At 39.2% G+C, this 24,707-nt stretch overlaps 1 protein-coding gene and 1 long non-coding RNA gene across 2 annotated transcripts; one reads left to right on the forward strand and one right to left on the reverse strand.

Annotated features, from left to right (window-relative positions):
* Nucleotides 1–4,150: 4,150 nt before the first annotated feature.
* On the reverse strand, nucleotides 4,151–6,046 carry LOC146623128 (uncharacterized). Its single transcript, XR_014906572.1, has 4 exons — nucleotides 5,960–6,046; nucleotides 5,197–5,262; nucleotides 4,697–4,852; nucleotides 4,151–4,244 (listed from the first exon to the last, which is right to left on the reverse strand). It is a non-coding gene; the product is annotated as an uncharacterized LOC146623128 (long non-coding RNA).
* Nucleotides 6,047–12,496: 6,450 nt separating this feature from the next.
* LOC146623129 (metalloreductase STEAP4-like) lies at nucleotides 12,497–20,526 on the forward strand. The gene is made up of 10 exons (XM_085366594.1): nucleotides 12,497–12,964; nucleotides 13,342–13,449; nucleotides 13,543–13,613; nucleotides 13,738–13,825; nucleotides 14,544–14,822; nucleotides 14,979–15,073; nucleotides 15,174–15,284; nucleotides 15,700–15,742; nucleotides 15,825–15,989; nucleotides 19,850–20,526. The coding sequence occupies exons 1-10, from the start codon at nucleotides 12,764–12,766 to the stop codon at nucleotides 20,105–20,107; spliced, it is 1,419 nt and encodes a 472-aa protein (XP_085222720.1). The 5' UTR covers nucleotides 12,497–12,763; the 3' UTR covers nucleotides 20,108–20,526.
* The last annotated feature ends 4,181 nt before the right edge of the window (nucleotides 20,527–24,707 follow it).

Genomic DNA, 24,707 nt, shown 5'->3' on the forward strand with positions numbered 1-24,707 from the left:
CTCTTTTTCACTATTATCCCCTCTATATCCTCTCTATTTTCTTCAAGCTATCTCTATATATCACTCCGCGCACACATGCGTGCACACACACAGTGACACTTTCTTCCCTCCTTGCTCCTCGTAGCTCTCTCTTCCCATCTCATTCTCTGAGACCCCCCCTCTCTCTCTCTTGCTGAACATATTTCATCAAAGGCCCTGCACACAGGTAACACTCACCCTGATCTCATTAACTGCTGCTAAGCGCGCAAGACTTGAAAGAGCACACTGTTTCAAACACACACACGTGCACACAAACACACATACATGTGCACAGACACACACACACACACAGCTTGTATAACCCTAACAGTTGCATAGGACAAGAAAATCAAAGCTGGAACCTTCCAGAGGGCTCATGTATAATTCTTAAACTGAGAAGTGTTATAACAATCTAATGATTTCAGGCTGAGGTGCGAATGCTGAGATAGGCCTTTATATTGGGTGGGTGGGTGGGTGTGTGTGTGTGTGTGTGTGTGTGTATACCCCCCTCACTCAGTCTCTGTCCTGTTAGTAGCGGTATTAACCTGGGGTCTCTCTGCTCTCCTGATCAGTGTAACCCCATTAACTCCCATTAAGTCTCATTACTTCCCTCGTGAGGGTCGTTACAGCTTCCTTTATCTCATTACCTAAACACCACAGTATGCATTCTGTGGATTTCTGCTCAGTGCCACATAATTTTTGCAAGTAACTGCGACTCCTTATGTGTTTCATTGGCGGTAGGACCAGGTATGAATGGTGGTTTGTAAGCCTGCGATTGACAGTAATTGAGCAATCCACTTCCTCCCAAAGACGAGAAGGCAGCCCACACGGCCAAGGAAACAGTTTTTTGGTTTTTTTTTTTTGAGGCCTGAAGGGCTGTGTGGAGAAACTACCAGAGAGGGGGCAGTAGAGTGACAGCTTGACACAGAGTCATAATTATACATGACTGTCAGAGTGAAATATTCAGCAGCGTGTGGTCATGGGGATGAATTATATATTCACTACTGTGAGGACTTCTGTTCCAGAGTGGGATTTGATGTTGTAGGTGCTGAGAAGGAATGGCTTCTGGAGTCAAATGGAGGGGAAAAACACAGAAACGGAGTGAGCGGTGTGATTAAAAGACATGAAGGGTGGCCACATTCGGTCAGATGTGGAGGAAGTGAAGTTTTACTCAACAGCTCGCAGATCTCTGCAATACTCTAGGTGCATGAAACATGTATGCCAGGCACAAGCAACTTAGAGCCTTACACAGTTTTTTTTTTTATTGTTGTTTTCACTCTAACATATGCTGTTCACAAACTTGCAGTTTAAACACTGAGTAAACGTCCTTCTGGTCATTTGTAGTTAGAGATAATTCACTGAAGCATAATACATACATATTTACAAAAGTGATGAGCGGTTCATTCTGCTTCCACTTTATACCGTTTCACTTCTTGTTTTTAGTGTGTTGGGAAAGAGGTGTTTTTGGCAAATCATAAAACTTATTGCAATAGCAGTAAAATTTTAGAATAGGTTGCTTTTCACTCCCTATAGCATGTTTGTCAGAATACACAAAGAATAAATCCTAAATGGCATAAATGGAGCAAAGCCTACAAAGCTAGTTCAGGCAGACAATTTGCACAGCACTTCCAGACTCTCATGTGACACAGTATTTGCTGCAACATCCAACTGAGTCTTTGTAATAAGGTGGTGTATTTAAGCTGTCAAAAGCCCCGGTTACACTCCTGCTCTGCCAGTGTAGCTGCTTTTATGGCTCACTTTGCAACTCGTGCTGCCACGGTTACCGCTGCTTCTGCTGCTGCTAAATTTCATCAACAGCTGGTACCTGACCCACACACAGGGCTCATAAGATAGAAGTTTATCTTGGGAGATGGTTGCTCAAGGTCGTAAAATAGTCAAAGATGACGGAAAAAGTCCCGCATAATACAGCACATACACTCAAAAAAATGAAACGTTGACTTTAATTAAAATTATTTTGTCAACAGGTTCCACGAAATTGAATTATGTTAGTTTAAAGCAAAAATCTTTAGTTCATCTAATTTAAAAAAACTACTTAAGATTAACAAGACATATTTAAGACTAACTAAATCAAGTTATGTTGTATGAACATAGATGATATATTTTCAGGTTAGATAGTTTAGATTAGTTACTTCAACACATTTCTTATTTGTGGCATTAAAATGTTAAATTTAAGTTAGATTAATTCAAATATTATATTTTCAGCCACCTTGTGCTTTATTAATTAGTTTTACATAAATCTATTTTGTCAACAGGTTCCACACAAATGAATTAAGTACATCCAACTTATTTTTTAAAATTTATTTTATTGCCAACACATTCAGTGAGCATTTGTGTAAACCCAGTCCAAAATAAAACACAACAGCTCATTAGGGTTAGTAATTAACAGTATGTAGACAGATGCAACATCAAGACTTTAAATTAAATGTCTGTATCTACCAGAAATAGAAGAGAAAAAAAACGCATTGAAGATCACATAACACATTGATAAGATGACACTTGAGTTATGCACATGTGATGCTAGTAAGGTCTGTGAGTGTTTTTTTCTTTTAGTGTCTAAAATGGATAGCAAAGTTGCTATTTGCAATGATTGCTTAGGGTCAGTCCAGTAACACAATGCCAATGAAGTGCTTTCCTTTAACAATGCAAAGTGAAGTGTCCACCTCAACAGCCACAATTTAAAAAAAAAAAATGTAACAACAACAACAACAACAACAATAATAATAATAATAATAATAATAATAATAAATAGTCCACTGATATTAGCAATCAAAGAAAATTACATCACCATCCCAAATAAAACTTTAACAAAACATGCCAACATTATGGTCTAACAATAAAACAACTTGTCAGCGTTCAGTTTTTTTGCAACAGCACAGCAGTAACCATTTAACACTCGCCACTGTCAACATTTATTTTACCAGTGTTTGGGCAAAAAACTTCAGATGTAAACATTTTAACATGGAAACAATTGTTCGTCTTTAAAAGTCCACAAAATATACATTCATCCTGCATTCCCAACTTGGATGATCTGATATCCTCGTGTTGGTGTTGTTCCCAGACCATCATGAAAATGTTGTTCCAGGTTCAACATTGCAAGTGACCAATCACATTGTTGTGACGTTATTCTATTCCAAGCCATTCGTGCATTTATGAAATTCCAATGTTGCAAGGACAATATCAATTCTGCTTACTGTTTATTAAAGGGTTACGGTTAGGGTTAGGGTCAGTTGATCGGCGGACAGAGGCGGTTTCACGCAGCTTAAGTACAGTTTTTTGTTTTACGCCGGTTTTTCCCGAAGTCGCAAAAGTATGACGTCACAACATTCTGATTGGTCACTTGCAATGTTGATCCTGGAACAACATTTAGTATGATGATCTGGGAACAACACCAACACGAGGATATCAGATCAACCTCCTAACTTACCCTTATTTTTAGTATGTATTGCAATTACCTTTACAATGCACACAATGTAACACAAACTGAATATGAACATATTTCTACCTCATAACAATATGCCTTGAACGCTAATATACACACCACCCTTCAACATTTCTGGTGCAGTATCATCTCTCAATTAAATCCTTTAAATCTCAATACTTTTGATTGTCTCTTAGCTTTCAGTCTTGAGGTTAACTGAGATTCAGTGCATATATCCCACCCATTAAGAGTGCACATGCAGAGGCCAGGTCTTCCAGGTCATGCAGGACACACTAGATGGTTATACCCACATCGGCTGGAGGAGTGCTGGCATCAGCTCTTTCGATGGTAAAGATAGCAAGGGTAATTTGTTCCAGCTCCCTCTGAACAGCTGTAGCTTAGACACAAAAACATAGAAAAATGGCATCCAGTTTTAAAAAAAGAAAGAAAAAGGGCCAAAGCTACCCTTTAATGACGTAAACACAATATTAGGAACATGCACCCCAGTGCGCCACTATTTTAGACTACAGATTCAACGATAAATATAAATAGTTTGGGTATACAAGAAGATTTCCCAAAACATTTAAACAGGTTCCATGCAAATTACAACAACAACAACATTACAACATGCAACAACATTAGTTATTCAAAATTTGGTTTAATACAGATAAAAAACTAAACTAAAATTACCAACCAATTATTCTTTGAAGAGGATGCTTGGGTCTTCATTCAGGTAAAAAGGTAGTGCCCTGAGGACACACTCCCTCCCCTTTTCAATGGTTTCCTTCTGTAGAGAGTGGCAGAGATACAGGAAGAGAAAACAGATATACTTTAGGATGACAGAAACTCACATTATACGCAAAATGAATGACATATCCACTGCACAGATAGACATGTACACAAGACCAACTAATCATCACATGGACATGAATAGTTAACCTGTTGGGCAGGGTTTCCACCACATTATATATGTCCATAATGGAGGTAAAGACAAACTAATACATCATCTTTTTTGCATTCAAAACATAACATAAAAACATTCACTTCTGGTTTAACCTAAATCAAGGGATCAGATTTTACATATTTTTAGGTAATTTAAATTTTCCAACGTTTTGAGTACCAAACTTTGTCTTGCTTAATATAAATGTAAGTGCACTGTGCAGCTACCATACACTAGCTGTTTAAATTTGAAAATGATCTTATTAGCCATAATATTTTGCTACCAACAGAATAACGCACCTGTGTGGCTGGGGCCAAAGTTTGTCTAATTTTCTTCCCTGCAACGCCTCCTTTTTTCTTGAAGACTTTTATGAGCTGGTCAGTGTATTGGTCAAGTTGTGTAAAAAGCCTTGGAACATGTGCAGCAGTAGTAATCCTCACATATTCTGCTTCCACCTGAAAATATGTCAACAAACACAACATACTGTACTGTAAATATACATACTATATGTACACATATACAAACTAAAACTAATGTAGTAAGACCTCATTAAAGCTATAATTTTAACACAAACATTTACACAAAATGCTAATGGAGCCATTACAGCTTTTATTGTTATTTATCAAGTTCCAAAAAATATTGATCACAGCTGATCTGAAAAGAATTTCATGCCTCAGGCCCTTGAACTGCAACCATGGTTCAGATGTGGAGAAGAAATAACAGGGGCATGGGATGGGTCACAAAAGAAAACTTAACTTATAAAACAGTTTTGTTTTTAAAAGTATAACAGTTCACATACCACATACAAGCTCAGCAATACCACATACACCACATCAGTATAGGAGGGAGCAGGTAAAGGCAGGATCTGAGATTTATAAAGAAAAAAAAAATTAATTCCTTAATTTCAAGAAGCAAATTATTGTTTGAATTACAACTAAATAAAATACTACTCAGAAGAAAAGCAAGAGATTGACACTGCCATGTGCTAACTTTCTATAGAAGCAATTATCACCAGGTCTGTCGACCTCCATTGTCTGTCCACTCATATGTCTTGAATAATTTTATTAAAAAAATTAAGTGTGTACTTTCACAAACTGTAATTTATAACTACATTGATATGTATAACTCCGCTAGGAAACATGCTGTATTTACAGACCATTTTTACATAATACAGATTACTGATAGAGCAGAACAATGGTGTCACAGTGGCTTTCGCCCTTGACTTTTTGGATTTTAAATGTCACTTTATGCTATCCTTGCTATCCTATTCGATATTTCCGACTCTCGGATTACAGAAAAGGAATCCCAAGAAAGCAAATGGAAAAATAACCCCTTGAAAGAATAACCCCATGAACCCCTGTAGCTAATCCCTTAATAAAACAAAAAACAATAAAAATGTTTCTTACACAGTCCACAAAATAAGCATGTCCAGGACCCAGTAAAACTAATGTAAAACAAGCACACGCAAACGATATAACATGTCTTGTAAGACAAACGCAAAATATAACCATGCTGGACATATAGATACTACACAACATAGTCAAAGAAAAAAGTGGTCTTACCTCTCAAAGAAACAGCAGCTTGGCGCCAAAACAGCCTTTTTCAGTTAAATTTGAAGTCTTGTGCATGAGCAGGCACAAGCCGTGAAACCTTCTTGTTCTGCGCGGTTTCATTACAACTGTTTTTGCATTACTGCCACCTTGTGGATATACAAGGTATATCGATCCTAATTGACTTAACTTAAATGTTATGCGATCAAGTAACACATTAGTATTATGTACGTTGAATAATAGACACAATTACGTAGACTTGATTAGAAAAACATATGTTAACTTAACAAAAACATATATTTTAAGTAAAATGAAAATAAATAATTAATATACACTGAACAATCCACCTCATTCATTTTTTTGAGTGTATGACAGACGTGTCTGCCTCTGATGTTGCTCCCGGATTTATACACCGCATCATTCAAACTGCATGCCTAAAAACCTTGCTATTGTAATATTTATTATCACATATGAGGCTTTCAAATGCAGGCATTATTTATTAAGATCTTAACTCCAAAATGTGATTTAATCCAGCTGACTAAAACCCAGTGGCTGTTGTCAGATTCTGTACATAAACATTTGAAACATCAGATCATTTAACTGGGCTCCATTGCTCATAAAAAAAAAATAGAAATTCAATGCCTAAAATATCTTTGAGCAGAGCGATGAAGGAGCCAGCTAAGAGAATTGGCAAAAAACAAACAAACAAATCCTCTTAGAAGTCATTTACTTTACAAGAGCAAAGACAGAAGCTAAAACATTTCATATTTCATTTTCACTTGTGAGTTAAGTATGTGGTTAGTGTTGTCATGCCTGGACCAAAATAATAAATCAATCCCAAAATCCGATTCCATGCAAGTCCACCTATTTGTGCAAAGCACCAGAGAGATAATACTGGCTATGTGTTGATATAGAAAGTACCAGATTACAAATTAATTTGGTCACTGTGTTCTTCTGCCGGGAAAGTCCGTATTACAAAACACACACTGGATATGTGTTGATATAGAAAGTACCAGATTACAAATTAATTTGGTCACTGTGTTCTTCTGCCGGGAAAGTCCGTATTACAAAACACACAAAAAGGAACTAATGGAAAAGACTGAAAACTGAGTTACAAAAGTGCAAAAACGTAATACACTAATCCCCGCACATACAAACGTACAGGTGTAGTACCACAACAGACATACAATTAGTCCTAAACAGAAAGAAATAGATTTAGTTAGGTCAAATGGTGTGCACTAAAGTGTACTTGGTAGTGTGCACTCAAAAAATAGTTTACTCCAGTAAACATGGAGTAATAATTTTGAGTAAAATGCAACTGAAACATACAAAATCAAAGGTTTATTTATTCAGATAATTAATCATGAAGGAAAATGAGCTTGGTTTAAACAGAATGTTCCAGAATGACCAGATTCCATTAAGGTTATCATTTTATATGTAAATAGATCATATGTAAAGGTTTTACAAGTTGTCAAATTGCTTAATGTCAGAATTTGGGGCATAAATACTTCATTGATTGTGTGAGCTCTCTGCTGCTCCCCATATTTGTGTCTCTCTAACTTTGGCTCTCTAACCTTTGTATTCAAGGATATTAAAGTTATTAAATAACTTTGCACACACATTAATTGAAATAAAACAGAGGTTACACCAAAGTAGGTTGTAGCTACATCTGTGGTGGCTCCATCTGCGGTTCTATAGTTGTATTTACTTTTAAACCTTTCACTTTTCCCTTATTATAGGATGACTAATCTACATAATACCCGTAAAAGAGCAGCAGACGTTTGAAGCACATGTACCCTTGTTTTGCAGACACTGCGCTGGGACAGTCCATCACGTTCTTGCTTGCTATGTTATCACTGATCAAGCTGACTGTTCACGGCAGGCCACGAGGAAATGTTCCCCACCAACATGTTTTCAATTACTCTGGATTTTTGGTATAGTAAGCTTCACTTTGGTGGTTTTATGCAGGATACTACATGATGAATGATAACAGAAGGAACTGCACTGCCTCCAACCCAAACCAGTTTGGACAAGCAGTCCCGAGTAAAGGTCTAACCAGGCAAGCAGATACCTGTGAGTGTTTGTAGAAGCTTTAGGGGCCCAACGTCTCCACATAATTTTAGTGTTATTTTGAGGGGGCAGAATGGGCCGAGTCAACAGCACACACTAAGTAGACCCAATATCCAGAGTCTCAGGTCCCCTCCAGTATTGCATACATCAGTGTTACCAAGACAACCGTTCAATCTTTTAGTCAGGTTTTATAACCACTGTGATTAGGGCTCATAAAGCTGAGACCATAGCCTGATGTTGTTCTGCATTGTAAGAGATAGAGAGACGGATATATGAGCGGAGGCGAGGGAGCACGTGTGTGTGCGGATGTGCGTGTGGAGTGAAGTGTGTTACAAGGAAAGATTGGATCTGACCCATTAACTTTACAGATCACTCATTGAGCTCCAGAGCACTAGGGGTCAGGAGGGAGATTTCACTGTAAATCTCTAAAACGATCAAAATGATAGACCAGAGAGCTGAGGGACAGCGAGAGGGAGGGAGGGAGAAAGAGAGGGAGAGTAGCAGAGCAACGAGCAAGCACAGCTTGCAGCAGTGTTTCTGACTCTGTCCAAAGCCAAGATAAGTTTCACTATGGATGTCATCTGCGTCCAAAACAGCCAGCTGGACTTTATTTTCCTCTGTTACTCGTGTAAACAATTTGCAAAAGGGAGGTTTTGACAGCTTTGCTATTTTCAGTGTAAATGGTGAAAAAGTACCTTTGGCAAAAAAATAAAAGAGTTCATAAACCCTCCTGAATTATGAGGATTAGGCAAACCTAATCAGACTAAACTAGTAATGCACAAACAGTTGTACTTCTCGTCTGTTTATTGAGCACATTTAATCAAGTAACTGCAAACTGTGTTGGGTTGTGTCTAAAAAAACAGCTTATTGCGGCAGCGACATTCCTCACATGTTTTTGTTTGTGAGATTTGGATGTTGAGGAGGAAGAGGAGGAGGGATTTTGGACACTTATGTAACTGTGTCTGGTTCTCAACATTTCCAGGACATCTTGATCAACAGTTCTCTGCAGTTCATATTAAATCATCATGGGTGGGTTAAGGTTGGGTTCTGAGTTGGGTTTTCTCACAAACAAATACTGGGTCAGGCAGAAAAACATCCCTCAGCCAGTGACATATTCCTCATCATATTTCAGAGTTGCGCTTTTCCTTCACACATATTGTGCTTTTTTTTTTTTTTTTGCTTTTTTTTGCCAAAAACTTCAACTTTTGTCCCATCTGTCCACAAATGGTTTCTGGATGGTCTTTGATAGGTGTTGGCTGCTGGTGTTTTTCTGCTGCACACAGGTTATTTTCACCTATTTTCGGCACTCCACATTGTGCTGCAGATGGAATTTTTGTAGGGAGCCCGCTGCAGCAGCAGTTCTGAATTTTCTCCATGTATTGAAAGTTTCCCTTATTGAGGACTGGTGAACCCCCAAAATTTCATAAAGGTTTTGTAGCTTATTACTATACTATTACTATCACTGTGATCCAACCTTTTACGAGAGCTGATTTTGTTCCTAATCAGCTTAAATACACCATATTGTTTTAAGCCGGTACTGATCTGGAGCCCACAAATCAAATCTTATTTTTAAAGTTTTGATGAAGTCATTAGTACAGAGCACAGTGATTATTTTTTCAAAGTTTGTCACACAAACACAAACTTTGTCTTATTAGTTTTTTCAAACTCTGTTTGTCTGTAATTTTGAATCAGATTTTATGTACAATCAATGCACAAATCCTGGTGAATGTTCAAAAACATTTTCTTGCAACTAGCCCTGGGTTATTTTTCCTTCTGGGTCTCTCATATTTCTGCCTTAACCTCCTAAGACCCGAACTCTTCCAAAGCATGCTTTTTTAATTCCTCTTTGATATTTGGGCATATTGGCACCCGATGAATTATAAAAACAAAGAATTACCCGATTTTTTTTTTTTAGCCTTATTTTTGTTTCTAAGAAAAACGAGAGCCACATATGAGGATATTTGTTTAAAATTTCATTAGAACAGTGGCAGTATAATGTCCTCAAGTGGATATCAGGCCCTTGTGTAGAGCAAAATTGAGTATTTTGGTCTAAATAACCCAAAATGTGATGTCCACATATGTGGACGCCAGGTCCTAGGGTGTTTTTAGATGTGGTCTCTGGCTGTGTTGGGTCATAGCCTGCAATCCAAAACATTACTTCAAAAAGATAGCTAAGGAGGTTCACATGAGGACATTCAGCACCTTAAGGTAAACACAAACAGCAGATGTGTCATGTAGAGGAGGTGAAGCGAGAAGAGGGAAAAGTCACTGTACTAAACTCTAGCCTCAGACCAGGATGTTTTTTTGCCCTTCTCTTTTGCCCAGTGGCACAGGAGCTTGTTTGCTTGGTCACACCTCAGATCCAATGACCTCTACCCGTCAAACCTCTACAATATTGTGGAACCATTATCTAGAATGACTTCTAACAAACCAACCACCTCTTTGTATTATCGACCTTGATTTTAGACATCCAATCACAATCTACAGGAAATTTTTCTGCTGTGTGTCACTATCACTACAACCGACCATCACACTCAGATAATCTATAACCTGGTGTCCATCTCATCCAGTAACACATGATCACGGTCTAAGTTCTTCTGCGATCAACGTTCTTCATGTATGTATGCACCGAAACCTTGAACAGCGTGACTAAAAGTCTCTCTTTTTCACTATAACACCAAAGAAAGCTGGATGTTACTCTCTCTATAAGCCTCATTTCACGCAGAAAAATCTATTGACATACTATGGGGCTGTAATGCAGTCTGGCTTTTGCTTAGACACTCATATATTGCAGAGTGTAAAGCCAATCATGGTAATGGCTTTAGCCTGGGAATACTGGAAGGCCCAATCATCAGCCTGAGAGTGCCTTTTTTCAGACTTGACATTTGATATGTGATTGCCGCTTCCATTCAGTTTTGTTTTGATCATCAGAAATCCACCCACACTGTTTTAAGCTAGATTGTTTGGTGCATAGAGCTCAGAAGTACTTAAGTGCAGCTCTTGTGCTCACTGAGGTCTAGCTCTGCGCTTTTGTGCCTGGGCTTTTACTGATTGAACTCTGAACTTTTGTCTAAGAGGCTAAGGGACTCCTGGTTAGTTATAACTGACCGCTTGATATGGGAAAAAACAAACACTGTATCATATAAATAACACTGACCTGCTAGATTTACATAAACTTTAACTATTTTTTTCACCCAGCAGACATTCATTTGTTTACTTTTCTTCTTACTGTATTTACTGATCTGATCAAGCCAGATGCTTTCTCTTGAACACTGCTTTTCCTCTGACCTTGGTATCTTGTGGGAGGAAGAGCAAGTGAGTAATTGTTTACCAAGTAGGAGATTAATTGCAGTTAAGGTCTCTGGCTAATTATGGGCCAAGAACCCAGATCAGCAACAAATTTCATTACTTTTTTTGTTTCTTTGTGCATATATGCATATATACTCGTGTGTGTGTGTGTGTGTGTGTGTGTGTGTGTGTGTGTGTGTGTGTGTGTGTGTGTGTGTGTGTGTGTGTGTGTGTCTGTTTGCATTAGTAAAGTATAGTTATATTTGTGCACAATACATCCACACGCCAACCACTTAGTGATGCAGCACAGCAGAGGGAGTAATTACAGATTAGGACAGGTCACTAGGCCTGAGGTTCACCTCAGCCCTGAACGGTGGAGCTATTTTGGACCTCTGGGAAAATAGGAAGGGCTGCACTCAGAGGCCAGCTTAAGTTATGAGGCTAAGAACATTAATTACTCACTGGGACAACACATGAGTGCAGCTTAGACTGTAATTGGTGGGTTTGCCTACAAACTCCATGAATCAGGGTGCACCTCTTCTGACCACTGTATCCCTGACTGATTATGAGGATTGTATTCTTTGACTCCCAGTGAACCACAATTATCCTTATGATATTAAAATAAGTGTTATTTGTTTTGCACTCAAGACCAAGCAATTATGTAGGTACAGGACGTGGGAATTTTACATGTAATATGAGGTGACTGTGATTTTGTCTATGAAGTTTTTTGTGTGTGTTTAATTTGAGGCAAGGTTTCCATCTACATGTATGAACCTGTTATGGTGAGCTTGTCTGAGCAGAAACATTCCACACGTTGATTCTTAACTGCGCATTTCCTTCATGTCCTCATATCAACAACTTTCATCTACTGCATAATCTGGGTTTCTTGTGCTGTGACTTTATGTGATAAATTGGGGAAAATATTTTTTTCCAGCTATAGTACATTGAAGTCTTGTTTTCCAGTGTTGCATAATATGTGTGGTTTCCCAGAAGCCTGCCATAATTCTTTACTTTGCCACAGTTTTCCTGGCAAAGCAAAGCACAGAGAGACAGAGAGGCTCAGATAGAAAACTAGGGCTCTCTGAAACCTGCCTCCAACCTTTTGCCATGGAGTTTCCCAGATTAAACAGACTTCAGTCTGAGCCAATCCTAAAATGGGAGGGGATAGACCAATACAAAAACTGACTCAGGACTGAAAAATCTGTCAGTCTAGAAAATGACAGAACAGACACATGAACTTGAGAGGCAGTCAGATGGTCCACTGGCACTTTTTCCAGAAGATTTCCTTATTTGAAGTAACAGTAATTTAGTTACAACTGTCTTGAACTTGGACACATTACCCAGCTGTCACTGGGCTTGCAGAAGACCTGGTAGAGCGTTTTGTTCTTTCAGAACCACAGGAGGTATTCTCCCTTTTTGTGTCAGACTGTGGCCGTATTGTGTGACAGACTGAGCAGCATGTCAAAGGAGGTGAATTCAGAGAGCGTATCGCTGTGTCCTTTGAGCACACCAGCAGCCACTGAGCAGGAGATGCTATGTATCTTTGGGACGGGGGACTTAGGGCGCTCTCTGGGCCAACGTTTGTTCCAGACTGGCTACAAGGTGGTGTACGGCAGCCGCAGACCCCACAGCTGTGGCCCATTGCCTCCGGGAACTCAGGTACAGAGCATGATGTCTGTTGTTTTTGTTGTTCTTGTTCTTATTTGACAGCTGATATCACAACATGTGAACTGAAGGATAGTCCTTAACCAAAACAAATACCCCGTATTCAAAGTGCATAGTTAATGCTGTGAGAAAAGCAGCTCTTCTAATCAGACTTGACCTTGTTTAGCTAAACATGTTTGCTGATAATTTGTGGACATGCAAGCATCTCTCCAGATGTTGCTGTTTTTGTTTGTGCCCTACATTGTGCATTGGTTTGTTTCTTGTCCCGACTGAACTAGAATGTCAAAGTAAATGAAACCATTTGTCAGCGGTCGTGTTACTATGTGTCATGGCCGTGCGTGACAGTTCTCCTGTGTTTATGTCTTGTGCAGGCGATGAGTCATGTGGCTGCAGCCCAATCAGCCAGGCTGGTTTTTGTTTGTATTCACAGAGAAAACTACAACTTCCTGGAGACGCTTGCGCCTCAGCTCAAGGGGAAGGTACCTTGTTGCACAGTGAGATGACTTTGTGTGACAAAGCACTTGGATCATTTCTAACTTTTCATCCACTGTATTTATTTAATTGATTGGAAGGTTCTGGTGGATGTCAGCAACAACCTCAAGAAGAATATGTACCCCGAGGCCAATGCTGAATATCTGCAGAGGTAAGAGGAAACTAGGGCAGTAATGTAATAATATGAAATATTGGGATATCTCATGGACCATGTGGGTTGAATCACCTAAAAAAATGTAAGAACATGAGGCAAATGATTGTTGTTTAATAACCAGGCTAATCCCTGGAGCTCAGGTGGTGAAGGGATTTAACACCTTGTCTGCATGGGCCCTTCAGAATGGACCTTCAGATGCCAACAGACAGGTAAAAGCTACATCTGCTTGTTGTGTTACAATCTCCTTGCTTGCATGAATACTAGGGGTCATGTAAAAGGCCTTATAGTAAAAACTATTACGTATTTGCATGCAGAACCACATGCATTTGACAGTCTCTGATATGTTCACACAGCAACTGCTGACCAAGAAGTTAAAAATAATAATCTCTTTCCTAAAGGAAAATATTTCCAACCAAATTATATTATTAACTCATTTTGAAGTTTTGATCAAACCAAAGCCAAGCGAAAGAGGAGAGGAGTCAGCCTCATGTCTTTCCTGAGAATGCTGTCTCTGTGGTATCCTTGAATCAATTAACTCCACACTCTCTCTTAGATCTAAGCATCCCATCATGTGTTTTGCTCTCTCACTGCAGCATGTGTGTATTTTTCTGCTCATTTTGATCCAGTTTCGGAGTCCCAGTGGACACTAAATAAAAAATAAAAACCACAGGAGAACGCGTGTGTTGTGGGGAGTACATGTTTATGCACTGGACTATGTTTAATTTTGAGCACCATCAGCAACATTGCATAGGTGTTGAGCATTCCTATGACCACATTGACTGTCAGTGTGTCTCTGTTGGTTGATCATCATGTGTGTGAGATTCATAAACATAAATGTGTAAATGTAGAATGATGAAAACCTGCACTTCTCACATGGGGCGCTTCTTGAGCGTTAAAAAATATAGATTGTTTTTCTTACCTCTCCAGGTGTACGTGTGTGGGAACAGTCTTGAGGCAAAGCAGGCAGTAATAGAGGTGGCTACCAAATTAGGCTTCACTGTTCTGGACAGGGGGTCTCTGACTGCCGCCAGAGAGCTGGAGGATTTCCCTCTGCAGCTCTTCCCAGAGTGGAGGCTGCCCTTGCAATTGGCCACTGGCCTCACTGCCTTCTTCTTCTTCTATCTACTCATCAGAGATGTCATCTATTCGTATGTGGTGAATGATAAAGACATCTCCTTTAGAATCATGGCATCCTTGGCCAACAAGGTAAATCCTGTTTATTACCTTACAAATTAGCACATGGTACACTTTGAAAAGTCACCGCCAAATGTATCCCATAAAAAATGACTGAACAAATAAAAAGTTTTCACTTAAAACTCATGGTTTTTATCCTCAAAACAACTTCCTGTCTCCTTCTTTCAGGTGTTCCCCATCGTGTCGCTCATTATGCTGTCTTTGTGTTACTTGCCTGGAGTCATAGCTGCCTTCCTTCAGCTCTACAGAGGAACTAAATACAAGTCAGTAATCAAAATAGGATGCAATTATATTTAATCCCAGCAGAGAGGTGTGCAATTTTCTAATCATTTTTGTGCCATACTACTCAAACCCATGTTTCAGGCGTTTCCCCGACTGGTTGGATCGTTGGATGTTGTGCAGGAAACAGCTGGGACTCGTAGCTCTTGCTTTGGCTTCTCTGCATGTGCTCTACACTCTTATCATCCCTATCAGGTGTGTAAGAGCTGCGCATCTTCATGCCTCTTCATTAAACATATCTGGGACTATTTATAACTGCTCACTAGAATAACATTGTTTGGGAAGATGTACATGGTCCCAAATATCATTGACTTTCTTTTGGTCTCTGGTCGCCACATCGTTGACAAATGCTTCATGTGTGGATTCAACTTTAAGCACTAGTTTTAGACTACCCATAGATGACATGTCAGGGTCTGGTTGCCTAGGTAACCCTTTCACATATATACAGCTATAATGATAAGGCTAAATCATGCTTTAATAAACTTGTGAATAATGTTAATTCAGCAATTCTTGTGAAGTCTTCATCTAGGTTTTATTTCAGATCTTAAAGAGTTATGCCCATCTGAATTGTCCACATGATTTTTCTCTAAATAATCATTTTTGCCCTCAGATATTATGTGAGATACAGACTGGCAGCACATACTATCTCACAGGTAAGACTTGGAAACATTATTAATCATACCTAGTTCCACCACTCCGTAAACAGCTGGTAAAAATGTTTACTGTGATTTTAAGATCAAGGAGAACAAAACGTCACCGTTTGACACCACCACGGCCTGGCGTACTGACTCGTACTACGTTATTGGGATTCTGGGATTTGGCCTGTATCTCCTTTTGGGAATAACTTCCCTCCCTTCTGTCAGCAATGTGCTCAGCTGGAGAGAGTTCAGCTTTATACAGGTAAGACGGATATAAAATGTAATATCTAAAGTGATGTATCTCTAGCAGAAGGGGATTGATCTTTGAATTTGTTAGAAGTCTGGCAGCCAAGTTTTCAATGAGCTGGAAGCAGAAGAGGAGGGATTTATAGCAGCCCAAACATCATGAGATGAAAGCATGGAGCACTTTAGCAAGACCTGCTAGACAGTAAAGAAAAGAAAGTAATAAAAACGTTAACTGGAGAAAGCTTAGACCCAACGTTGCCTTGTAAACCTGTCCTAACAAGTTAATAGAATTGACCTGCTCATCCACTTATTTAGAAAATATAGCTGACTTAAAATGTTCTTATTGAATAAAAGAGGCCAGAATTATATACTGTACCCTGCTAACTTAAGTTGTGATTCAAAGACATCTACAGGGAGTGCAGAATTATTAGGTGAGTTGTATTTTTGAGGAATAATTTTATTATTGAACAACAACCATGTTCTCAATGAACCCAAAAAACTCATTAATATCAAAGCTGAATGTTTTTGGAAGTAGTTTTTAGTTTGTTTTTAGTTTTAGCTATTTTAGGGGGATATCTGTGTGTGCAGGTGACTATTACTGTGCATAATTATTAGGCAACTTAACAAAAAACAAATATATACCCATTTCAATTATTTATTTTTACCAGTGACACCAATATAACATCTCCACATTCACAAATATACATTTCTGACATTCAAAAACAAAACAAAAACAAATCAGCGACCAATATAGCCACCTTTCTTTGCAAGGACACTCAAAAGCCTGCCATCCATGGATTCTGTCAGTGTTTTGATCTGTTCACCATCAACATTGCGTGCAGCAGCAACCACAGCCTCCCAGTCAGACACTGTTCAGAGAGGTGTACTGTTTTCCCTCCTTGTAAATCTCACATTTGATGATGAACCACAGGTTCTCAATGGGGTTCAGATCAGGTGAACAAGGTGGCCATGTCATTAGTTTTTCTTCTTTTATACCCTTTCTTGCCAGCCACGCTGTGGAGTACTTGGACGCGTGTGATGGAGCATTGTCCTGCATGAAAATCATGTTTTTCTTGAAGGATGCAGACTTCTTCCTGTACCACTGCTTGAAGAAGGTGTCTTCCAGAAACTGGCAGTAGGACTGGGAGTTGAGCTTGACTCCATCCTCAACCCGAAAAGGCCCCACAAGCTCATCTTTGTATGATACCAGCCCAAACCAGTACTCCACCTCCACCTTGCTGGCGTCTGAGTCGGACTGGAGCTCTCTGCCCTTTACCAATCCAGCCACGGGCCCATCCATCTGGCCCATCAAGACTCACTCTCATTACATCAGTCCATAAAACCTTAGAAAAATCAGTCTTGAGATATTTCTTGGCCCAGTCTTGACGTTTCAGCTTGTGTGTCTTGTTCAGTGGTGGTCGTCTTTCAGCCTTTCTTACCTTGGCCATGTCTCTGAGTATTGCACACCTTGTGCTTTTGGGCACTCCAGTGATGTTGCAGCTCTGAAATATGGCCAAACTGGTGGCAAGTGGCATCTTGGCAGCTGCACGCTTGACTTTTCTCAGTTCATGGGCAGTTATTTTGCGCCTTGGTTTTTCCACACGCTTCTTGCGACCCTGTTGACTATTTTGAATGAAACGCTTGATTGTTCGATGATCACGCTTCAGAAGCTTTGCAATTTTGAGACTGCTGCATCCCTCTGCAAGATATCTCACTATTTTGGACTTTTCTGTGCCTGTCAAGTCCTTCTTTTGACCCATTTTGCCAAAGGAAAGGACGTTGCCTAATATTTATGCACACCTGATATAGGGTGTTGATGTCATTAGACCACACCCCTTCTCATTACAGAGATGCACATCACCTAATATGCTTAATTGGTAGTAGGCTTTCGAGCCTATACAGCTTGGAGTAAGACAACATGCATGAAGAGGATGATGTGGACAAAATACTCATTTGCCTAATAATTCTGCACTCCCTGTATATAATCACACCACTTTTTACAATCAGAGGAACTGTCCTCCGATGGTCACTAAAACAAATGTAGGTTTTCCATCTTTGATTTATAGTATGTGATTCGTGCAAACTCATATTGGCACATCAGCGAAACAAAACTCTTGGCCTGATGAGTGAATCCTGTTTATAAGAAGAAAAACTTCAAGTCACAAGTGGAGGAATGAGAGTGTGGGATTTTTCCCTGGAGCTGGCCCACTGATGTTCCGAGCAATCCATCCAACAGATTTGTGCTTGTACAGAAGTTGGCATCTTTGCTTATTACTGGAATCAATTAATATCAGATAGAAAATGGAAAACATGCTCTCCATCTAGAGCAGTGGTGTCAAACATAAAGCCTGGGGGCCAGAATCAACCCGGTGAAGACTCCAAACCAACCAACTGGATGGTTTTGGAAAACAGAACATTTGGACATTTACATCTGTGTTTTCAAAAGTTTTACAGATTTTCCTGATGATAAAGAGATTCCCCGTGGCTATCCATACAAAGCCAAACTAATTAAGTTATAGATTTCTATAATTTAAAGATGTCACAAAGATAAAATGTGTTTGACATCCCGGATCTACAGTAAATGAGTATTTTTGCTAGTCTCTGGTTTACTCAATCACGCTTAAAAATAAAAACAAAAATAACAGAAGTTTCAAAACACTTTTTTTTTAAACAAAGAACAAATAAACACAGTGGTAGGAAAGAGCATTTCTGTGATATTTAATCTGTCAATTTCTCATAAAATGAATACAATAAAGCTCATTGGTAAATTTAATTTGTTTCAACTGATCATCTCTTCACTTGGCCAGGAAAAGCTGCAAATGACAACCAGATTGATGATTCAGTTAACACACGGATGCTTTTTATGAAATATCCCTCGTTGGCACTCACTTCTAATATGTCTGCTGGAGATGCTTTCAAGTGCACCCTGAAATTTTCCACGTACTGCTACTCCACTATTGCCCCTATTTATACTCGAAGCTGCTGAGGAGCAGTTAGTGTGAAAATTGACAGAGAGGCTACTGCGCCTTCAAGGAACGATTCTGGCAGAAAAATTGTTTGGTAAATTGTTCACATTGTGTCTAATTTGCAAAGGTACAAACTGTGACTGGCAAGTACAAATGTGGATAGGAAAACACACACATGGGCCAGGCAGCTGTGTTAAAGTTCCCACTGGAAACAAACTGTCAGAAATCTGTTAGTTATATTTCCCTCCTTCTCTTTCTAACTCTGTCTTTACTTAAACAGACACAAATAATGTTTACCTTTGTTCCCACTCTGACCAATCAAAAATGAAATGGGACACACTACAGGGAACAAACTCATTCATAAATGTATCTGGGTCATGTCAAGCTCATATTCTTATTCCACCCCTCCCTTTACTCCAGCCCAAATTAGAGCAGAGATTTAAATGTTAAGTTATGCATCAGATGTAATTTGGGGGCATATATTATCCTGGGCCTCAGTCCTAAGGCTTTGTTCATGTGTATATAATGTATTTAAATGTGCATAAGTATGTATGTGTACCTTTATGTATATGAGTACACAAAGTCAAAGAGTGCATGCGTTGCACATATGGAGCTATGTCTCTATTAAGGTCAGCTTGTCACTGCAGTTTTTGACTTCATATAAAAGAAAAGAAATTGTCTTTTATCTTTATTCTTTTTTTTTATTTTATTCACATTTATCCTTCAGCACCTCTCTCCTCTGAGTAGCTGAGGCATTCACACACAGACGACATGTTCCTTATGCATAGATGCAAACAAGTCTGCCAGAAAGAAAACTGACTGCACATCATAACATCAGTGCTTTCTGAAAATAAATGGGTGAATGAAATGTAACATGATGAACCTGTTTCATTGTTTTACTGTCTTTCAGTCTAAGCTGGGCTACCTGACACTGTTCTTCTGTACATTTCACACCTACCTGTACGGCTGGGATGAGTTTCTTCAGCCTTCATCCTACAAATGGTTTATGCTCCCTGGCTACATGCTTAGTCTGGTGGTGCCTTCCGTGGTGTTAGTGCTCAAGCTGCTTCTCCTCCTGCCTTGCGTGGACAGCACTCTCACCCGGATTCGACAGGGCTGGGAGAGAACTGATCCCGAGCAAGAACGCAAAAAATTACTCCTAACATAAGGCAATGGCACTGCAGGTACAAATGAATTATAAACACAGACGCAAAGGCATAGATGTCATAGAGCCAGGATTATATGTTTACAAGAAAACTGTTCAGTGTTGTAAACGTGGTACATGTAAAAGCAGCTTTCCTTTGCCTTTGTGTTCGCCTCCATTGAAGCTCAATAATTTCCACATCCAGAAGTGTTACACAATGTAATCTGAGATTCTGTGTTGTGTCCTCTATGACATCCTTATAAAAAATAAAGAAAAAAGAAAAAAAACTATCAATCTGAACTTGCAGTGTGTAGTGGGTTATGTTTATTGCATTTATAGTTACGTATTTGGTTCTCACTGCTTTTCCTTTGTTCTTTATTGTTAAACACCCATTATGTTAATTGTAACCACTGTAAATACTCTTTAAAATAAACAGCAGTGTAACAGACCAAGATTGTCTTGTCTTGTCTCTCTTTCTATATCTCTTTCTATCCAGAAGCTCAAACTTTGGGTTGGCTGTGTCTCGTTTAGTCGTCTCGATCTGATCCCTCTCCAGGGTTCATCCCTCTGGCTGATCAGATAGCGTTCTCTCAGAAACATTTGGCCTGAAAACCAGCCTTCTCCCCAGTCACCGCTGGATCTCATCACTAGGAAAGAGGAATTTAAGACTCCTCCATCACCGTCGTCTGTTGAAAGAATCTATTGTTGGGTTGTCACAGTTCAGATAGCCCCGTGATGTTGCGCTGCATCAAGTCATTTCCTGAAGTGAGTAACACGTAAACACGTAAACGTCATTTTATTAGTAGCTGTAAATGAAATCTAATCATGACAAGTACAGGCGTAGATGTGAAAGAATGTATTCAAAGTAAAGGATACACCATTCCTGTGACTCCTGCTGAGTGTGATGGACGCGCAGTGAAGGAAACTTAGGCACAGGTTAAAGTCCAAAAAAAAGATTTTTTATTTAACCCAAAAAACATAATTGGTTAACTCGTGCAAAAAGAATCAAAATCTTGGGCCCATAAAAGAGGTCAAAATAACAGAACTCTTCTCAAAGTTGACAGCACTACTGATAACTCAAACAAACTGACCTAACTTAACGAGACAAAGGGGAAACTTAAATAGTGGCTGACCAGCCCACAAAAAACACGAGAAGGGATAAAACACACAAAACCTAACTAAACCTAGCATAATGAACTCCAATTCCCCCCCATGGTCCCGAGTTATGGCATGAACCAATTTGTAGTCTTCCTTTAAAGCTCGCTCCGCCCCTTTTCCACCTCTTGGCTCCTTAATCAAGGGACTGGAACAGCTGCAACTAAGGTAACTCAGAAAACAAAAGATTAATCATACATAACAGTGTAAACTAAAATGTGCGCACTTATTTTAGAATGCAGTGTTATGTGGATATGTGAATTAATTCTAAACCAAAACCAGTTATTTATTGTCCTGTAAATTAATTCCCATATGTAAAGAAAGACAAATGTGAATGCAATGTTACTTATAAGCCTCTACACTAACATGGTGGGTATTACCACTGTGTGGCTGTAAGTGCAGCCATCACACTGAGATAAAAACCTTCCGGTCTCATAAAGTTGCCTTTTAAATGGGCCTTATCAGTTAAAGATCTATACCACTGCTGGTGGTGTCAGTCAAAGTTGAACTTTTTGCCCTATCCATAAACGGGTGAAGTGATAACAACTAACTTGAGCCAGTTAGGATATGAAGGAGTGCCCTTATAATGCCATCTAATAAGGACAGTCCAAGGAATGCTATCTCCTGGTAATGATAACACTTAATAAAGCAATAAAAGGACTCCAGAGACAAAATATAAACTAAGAGGCAGTTTTATTGCTGGGAGTTACAAATGAAAATACAAAATACAACGTCTTGACGTGGCAAGACATGAACCACATACACAGAACTTCAAGCTAGACACAAGAAATGAAACAGGGCACACAGCGCAGAGAAAACTCAGCGGCAAGACTGACATGAAGACTGACGACATGACAAGAAACAGAAGGAAACTGAGGACTTAAATACACGGGGGAGGCAAAACAAAACATAACACACGCAGGACAAGAGACTATCAAAATAAGACAGGAAGTAACACACAGTAAGACCCAGACTAAGACATGTGAACTAGACAGTGGGATATGACCGGGCTGAGGAACAGAGAAGGAGAGAGGGACACATGGGGAAACATAGGTAAACATGGAGACGAGGCCGACTTTCACAGAAGTCAATGAGGACAAAACAAAAAACATCAAAAGCAACCTAACAATGTCAAACAAGACTAGAGACTCAAGAGTAAACCGCACAAAGCTCAAACGTAAATCATCTTCTTAAGGTAAAAATGCACAATAAAAATCAAAATGCTGGGTCAAAAATTCAGGACCATGACCATGATGCTTTCCAAGCAAATACTCAAAACACCAATTACCTTCTGTTTTGCAAGATGCTAGAAATAAAGCAAGTGCTTGTTGGCACTGATGTGTGATGTCCATGTGAGGGATTGTGTGTTTTTGTTTGTTTTATTGTGACATCCACAAGAAAATAGCTACACACCTGGGAATACCATCAGCTGGAGGGCACTGGAGTTACAGACTTTAGAAAGAGTGCTGAACAGGCACATGCACAGATAGACCCCAGGTGGTGCTCAAGCACCTGACCCTTTGGGCAGGAAAGTTTTTTCTCCCACGTGTGTCTATTTTATAATTTTACATTTTAATTTCAAAGTAGTCCCATGGCATCAATTCCTAATTGAAAGCATGTAATGCCCAACAATTGTGTTTTTATAATTCTGCAATGCCGTACACCCCCTGGCCCCTGCATCGCCTTTCCTTGTTGTCACAATCAGTTGCTCGTGCCATTGAAGAGCTCTGAGGAGCAACGTCACATCTCAGACCTGCTTTTACTGATTACAGACAGGTAACATTAGTGTCTGCACTGGCCTCATCCACATTTGTTATTGCTATGTAATTAAAAACCTCTAAAACACATCAATTTAGGCAGTTAAACATTAGCAATTATACCGCAAAATTAGCTTATCAAATGCAAGGTACTTTAAAATGCACAAGAGAAGTCACTTTCACTCTTTGTATGACAGCAGAAATAATTACGTGATCATTAGTCTAATATTTTGGAATGTTCAAAACTGAACTATTATCAGTACCATTGTTCATTACATTATTATTATCATTATGAATGCCTTAGTGTAATACAGAATAACCATTAATTATCATGTACAACGTTAACTTTGAATTTACCGATGACAGCTCTATGCGAACAAAGGACATGTTATAAAACAGCAAGACAGAGATCGACAGCAGGCGTCCCTCTTCTGTCCACGATCACGCCATCAAACAGTGAGGAAGATGAAAGAACAAGTAGCTTATATAAGCAAGTAATAGCTGTGGTCCTGGATACCATTCGATTTTTTAATATATATGCCACCTAAATTTGGCCTTTATTGTGTTGTTAGCTATACAATGTAGCATCAGCTACAACTCTTAGGCATCACTTTGAGAATTTTCCATAATAATTTCATATCTCACTGTTTTATTTCCCTTAGTCAAACGTTTTGAGCTCATTAGTCTCCCGTTTATCAGTTCATGGTTTAGTTGATGTCATGATTCGAGTTTTGAGGAGAAGACAAACGACTGCATGGTCTCAGTAGATGTCAGAATAGTGATTTTTATTATACATATGTACATATGGGGAAGATGAGCATCACAAGCCTTTAGAGCCGATCTCCCCCGAACAAGCATCTCACAAGGCTTTTATTACAATGATGACGTCAAGTCACATGATAAGTATCAGTCAGTTCTCAGAACTCAGGAAGTTCCCCTCACTCCACAAGTTCTCCTTATAAGGCCTCCGGATGTTTCCACTCAGCCCAGCACTCAGAGAAAACCAGTGTGTGTGGTGTGTATATCTATTCGTGTCTATTGTGAGTGTGTATGTCAAACAGAGAGCATGTCCTGAGCCGACCCCACAGTTCTCCATAAGTGTGTGCGTGTCCTACATGACTATGTAAGTGCATGTAGTGTGGACTTAAAGGTGTGTACTCTGTGTAATTGTGGGTTTAGGCCAAAGAAAGTTTGAGTGTCCTTATCTGACTTACTGGGTCCGCCTGGAGCTACAGCTATTGCTGGTAGAGAATTACCTTGTAGCCGATTTACTAAGAAACTAAGAAACTGATAAACTGATGCAGACTAATGAAGTAATAATGAACCTACAACAGTGCATGTAAATGATATCAGTGAGATTAAAATAACATCCATTATCCTAACAACTCCTTTGAAACAATGTAAGACATTCAACATAATACAGGTCAATCCAACAGATCTAATGATTTTCACACTCTTCTAAGTCAGAGGTCTAATGCAAACTAAAACTACATACCATATTATAATGCAACTACTTTGATCTCATATATAAGGTAACATATGATAACAAATTAATCTCCACATTGAGTAGTAGTACAAACCAAGGAAGTTTCAACTGAACTGACCTTCACCACTGTAGAATTATCATCATACTGCAGATTACAGCAAAAAAGAAAAAAGTAGGAAAAAAGAAGAAGTGGATGAAGGAAGTGAACACACTGACACAGACAAAC

This window comes from Diplotaxodon limnothrissa, linkage group LG11, assembly GCF_057381915.1.
Source record: "Diplotaxodon limnothrissa isolate DT_005_m linkage group LG11, D_limnothrissa_male_GT1.1, whole genome shotgun sequence".
NCBI lineage: Eukaryota > Metazoa > Chordata > Actinopteri > Cichliformes > Cichlidae > Diplotaxodon > Diplotaxodon limnothrissa.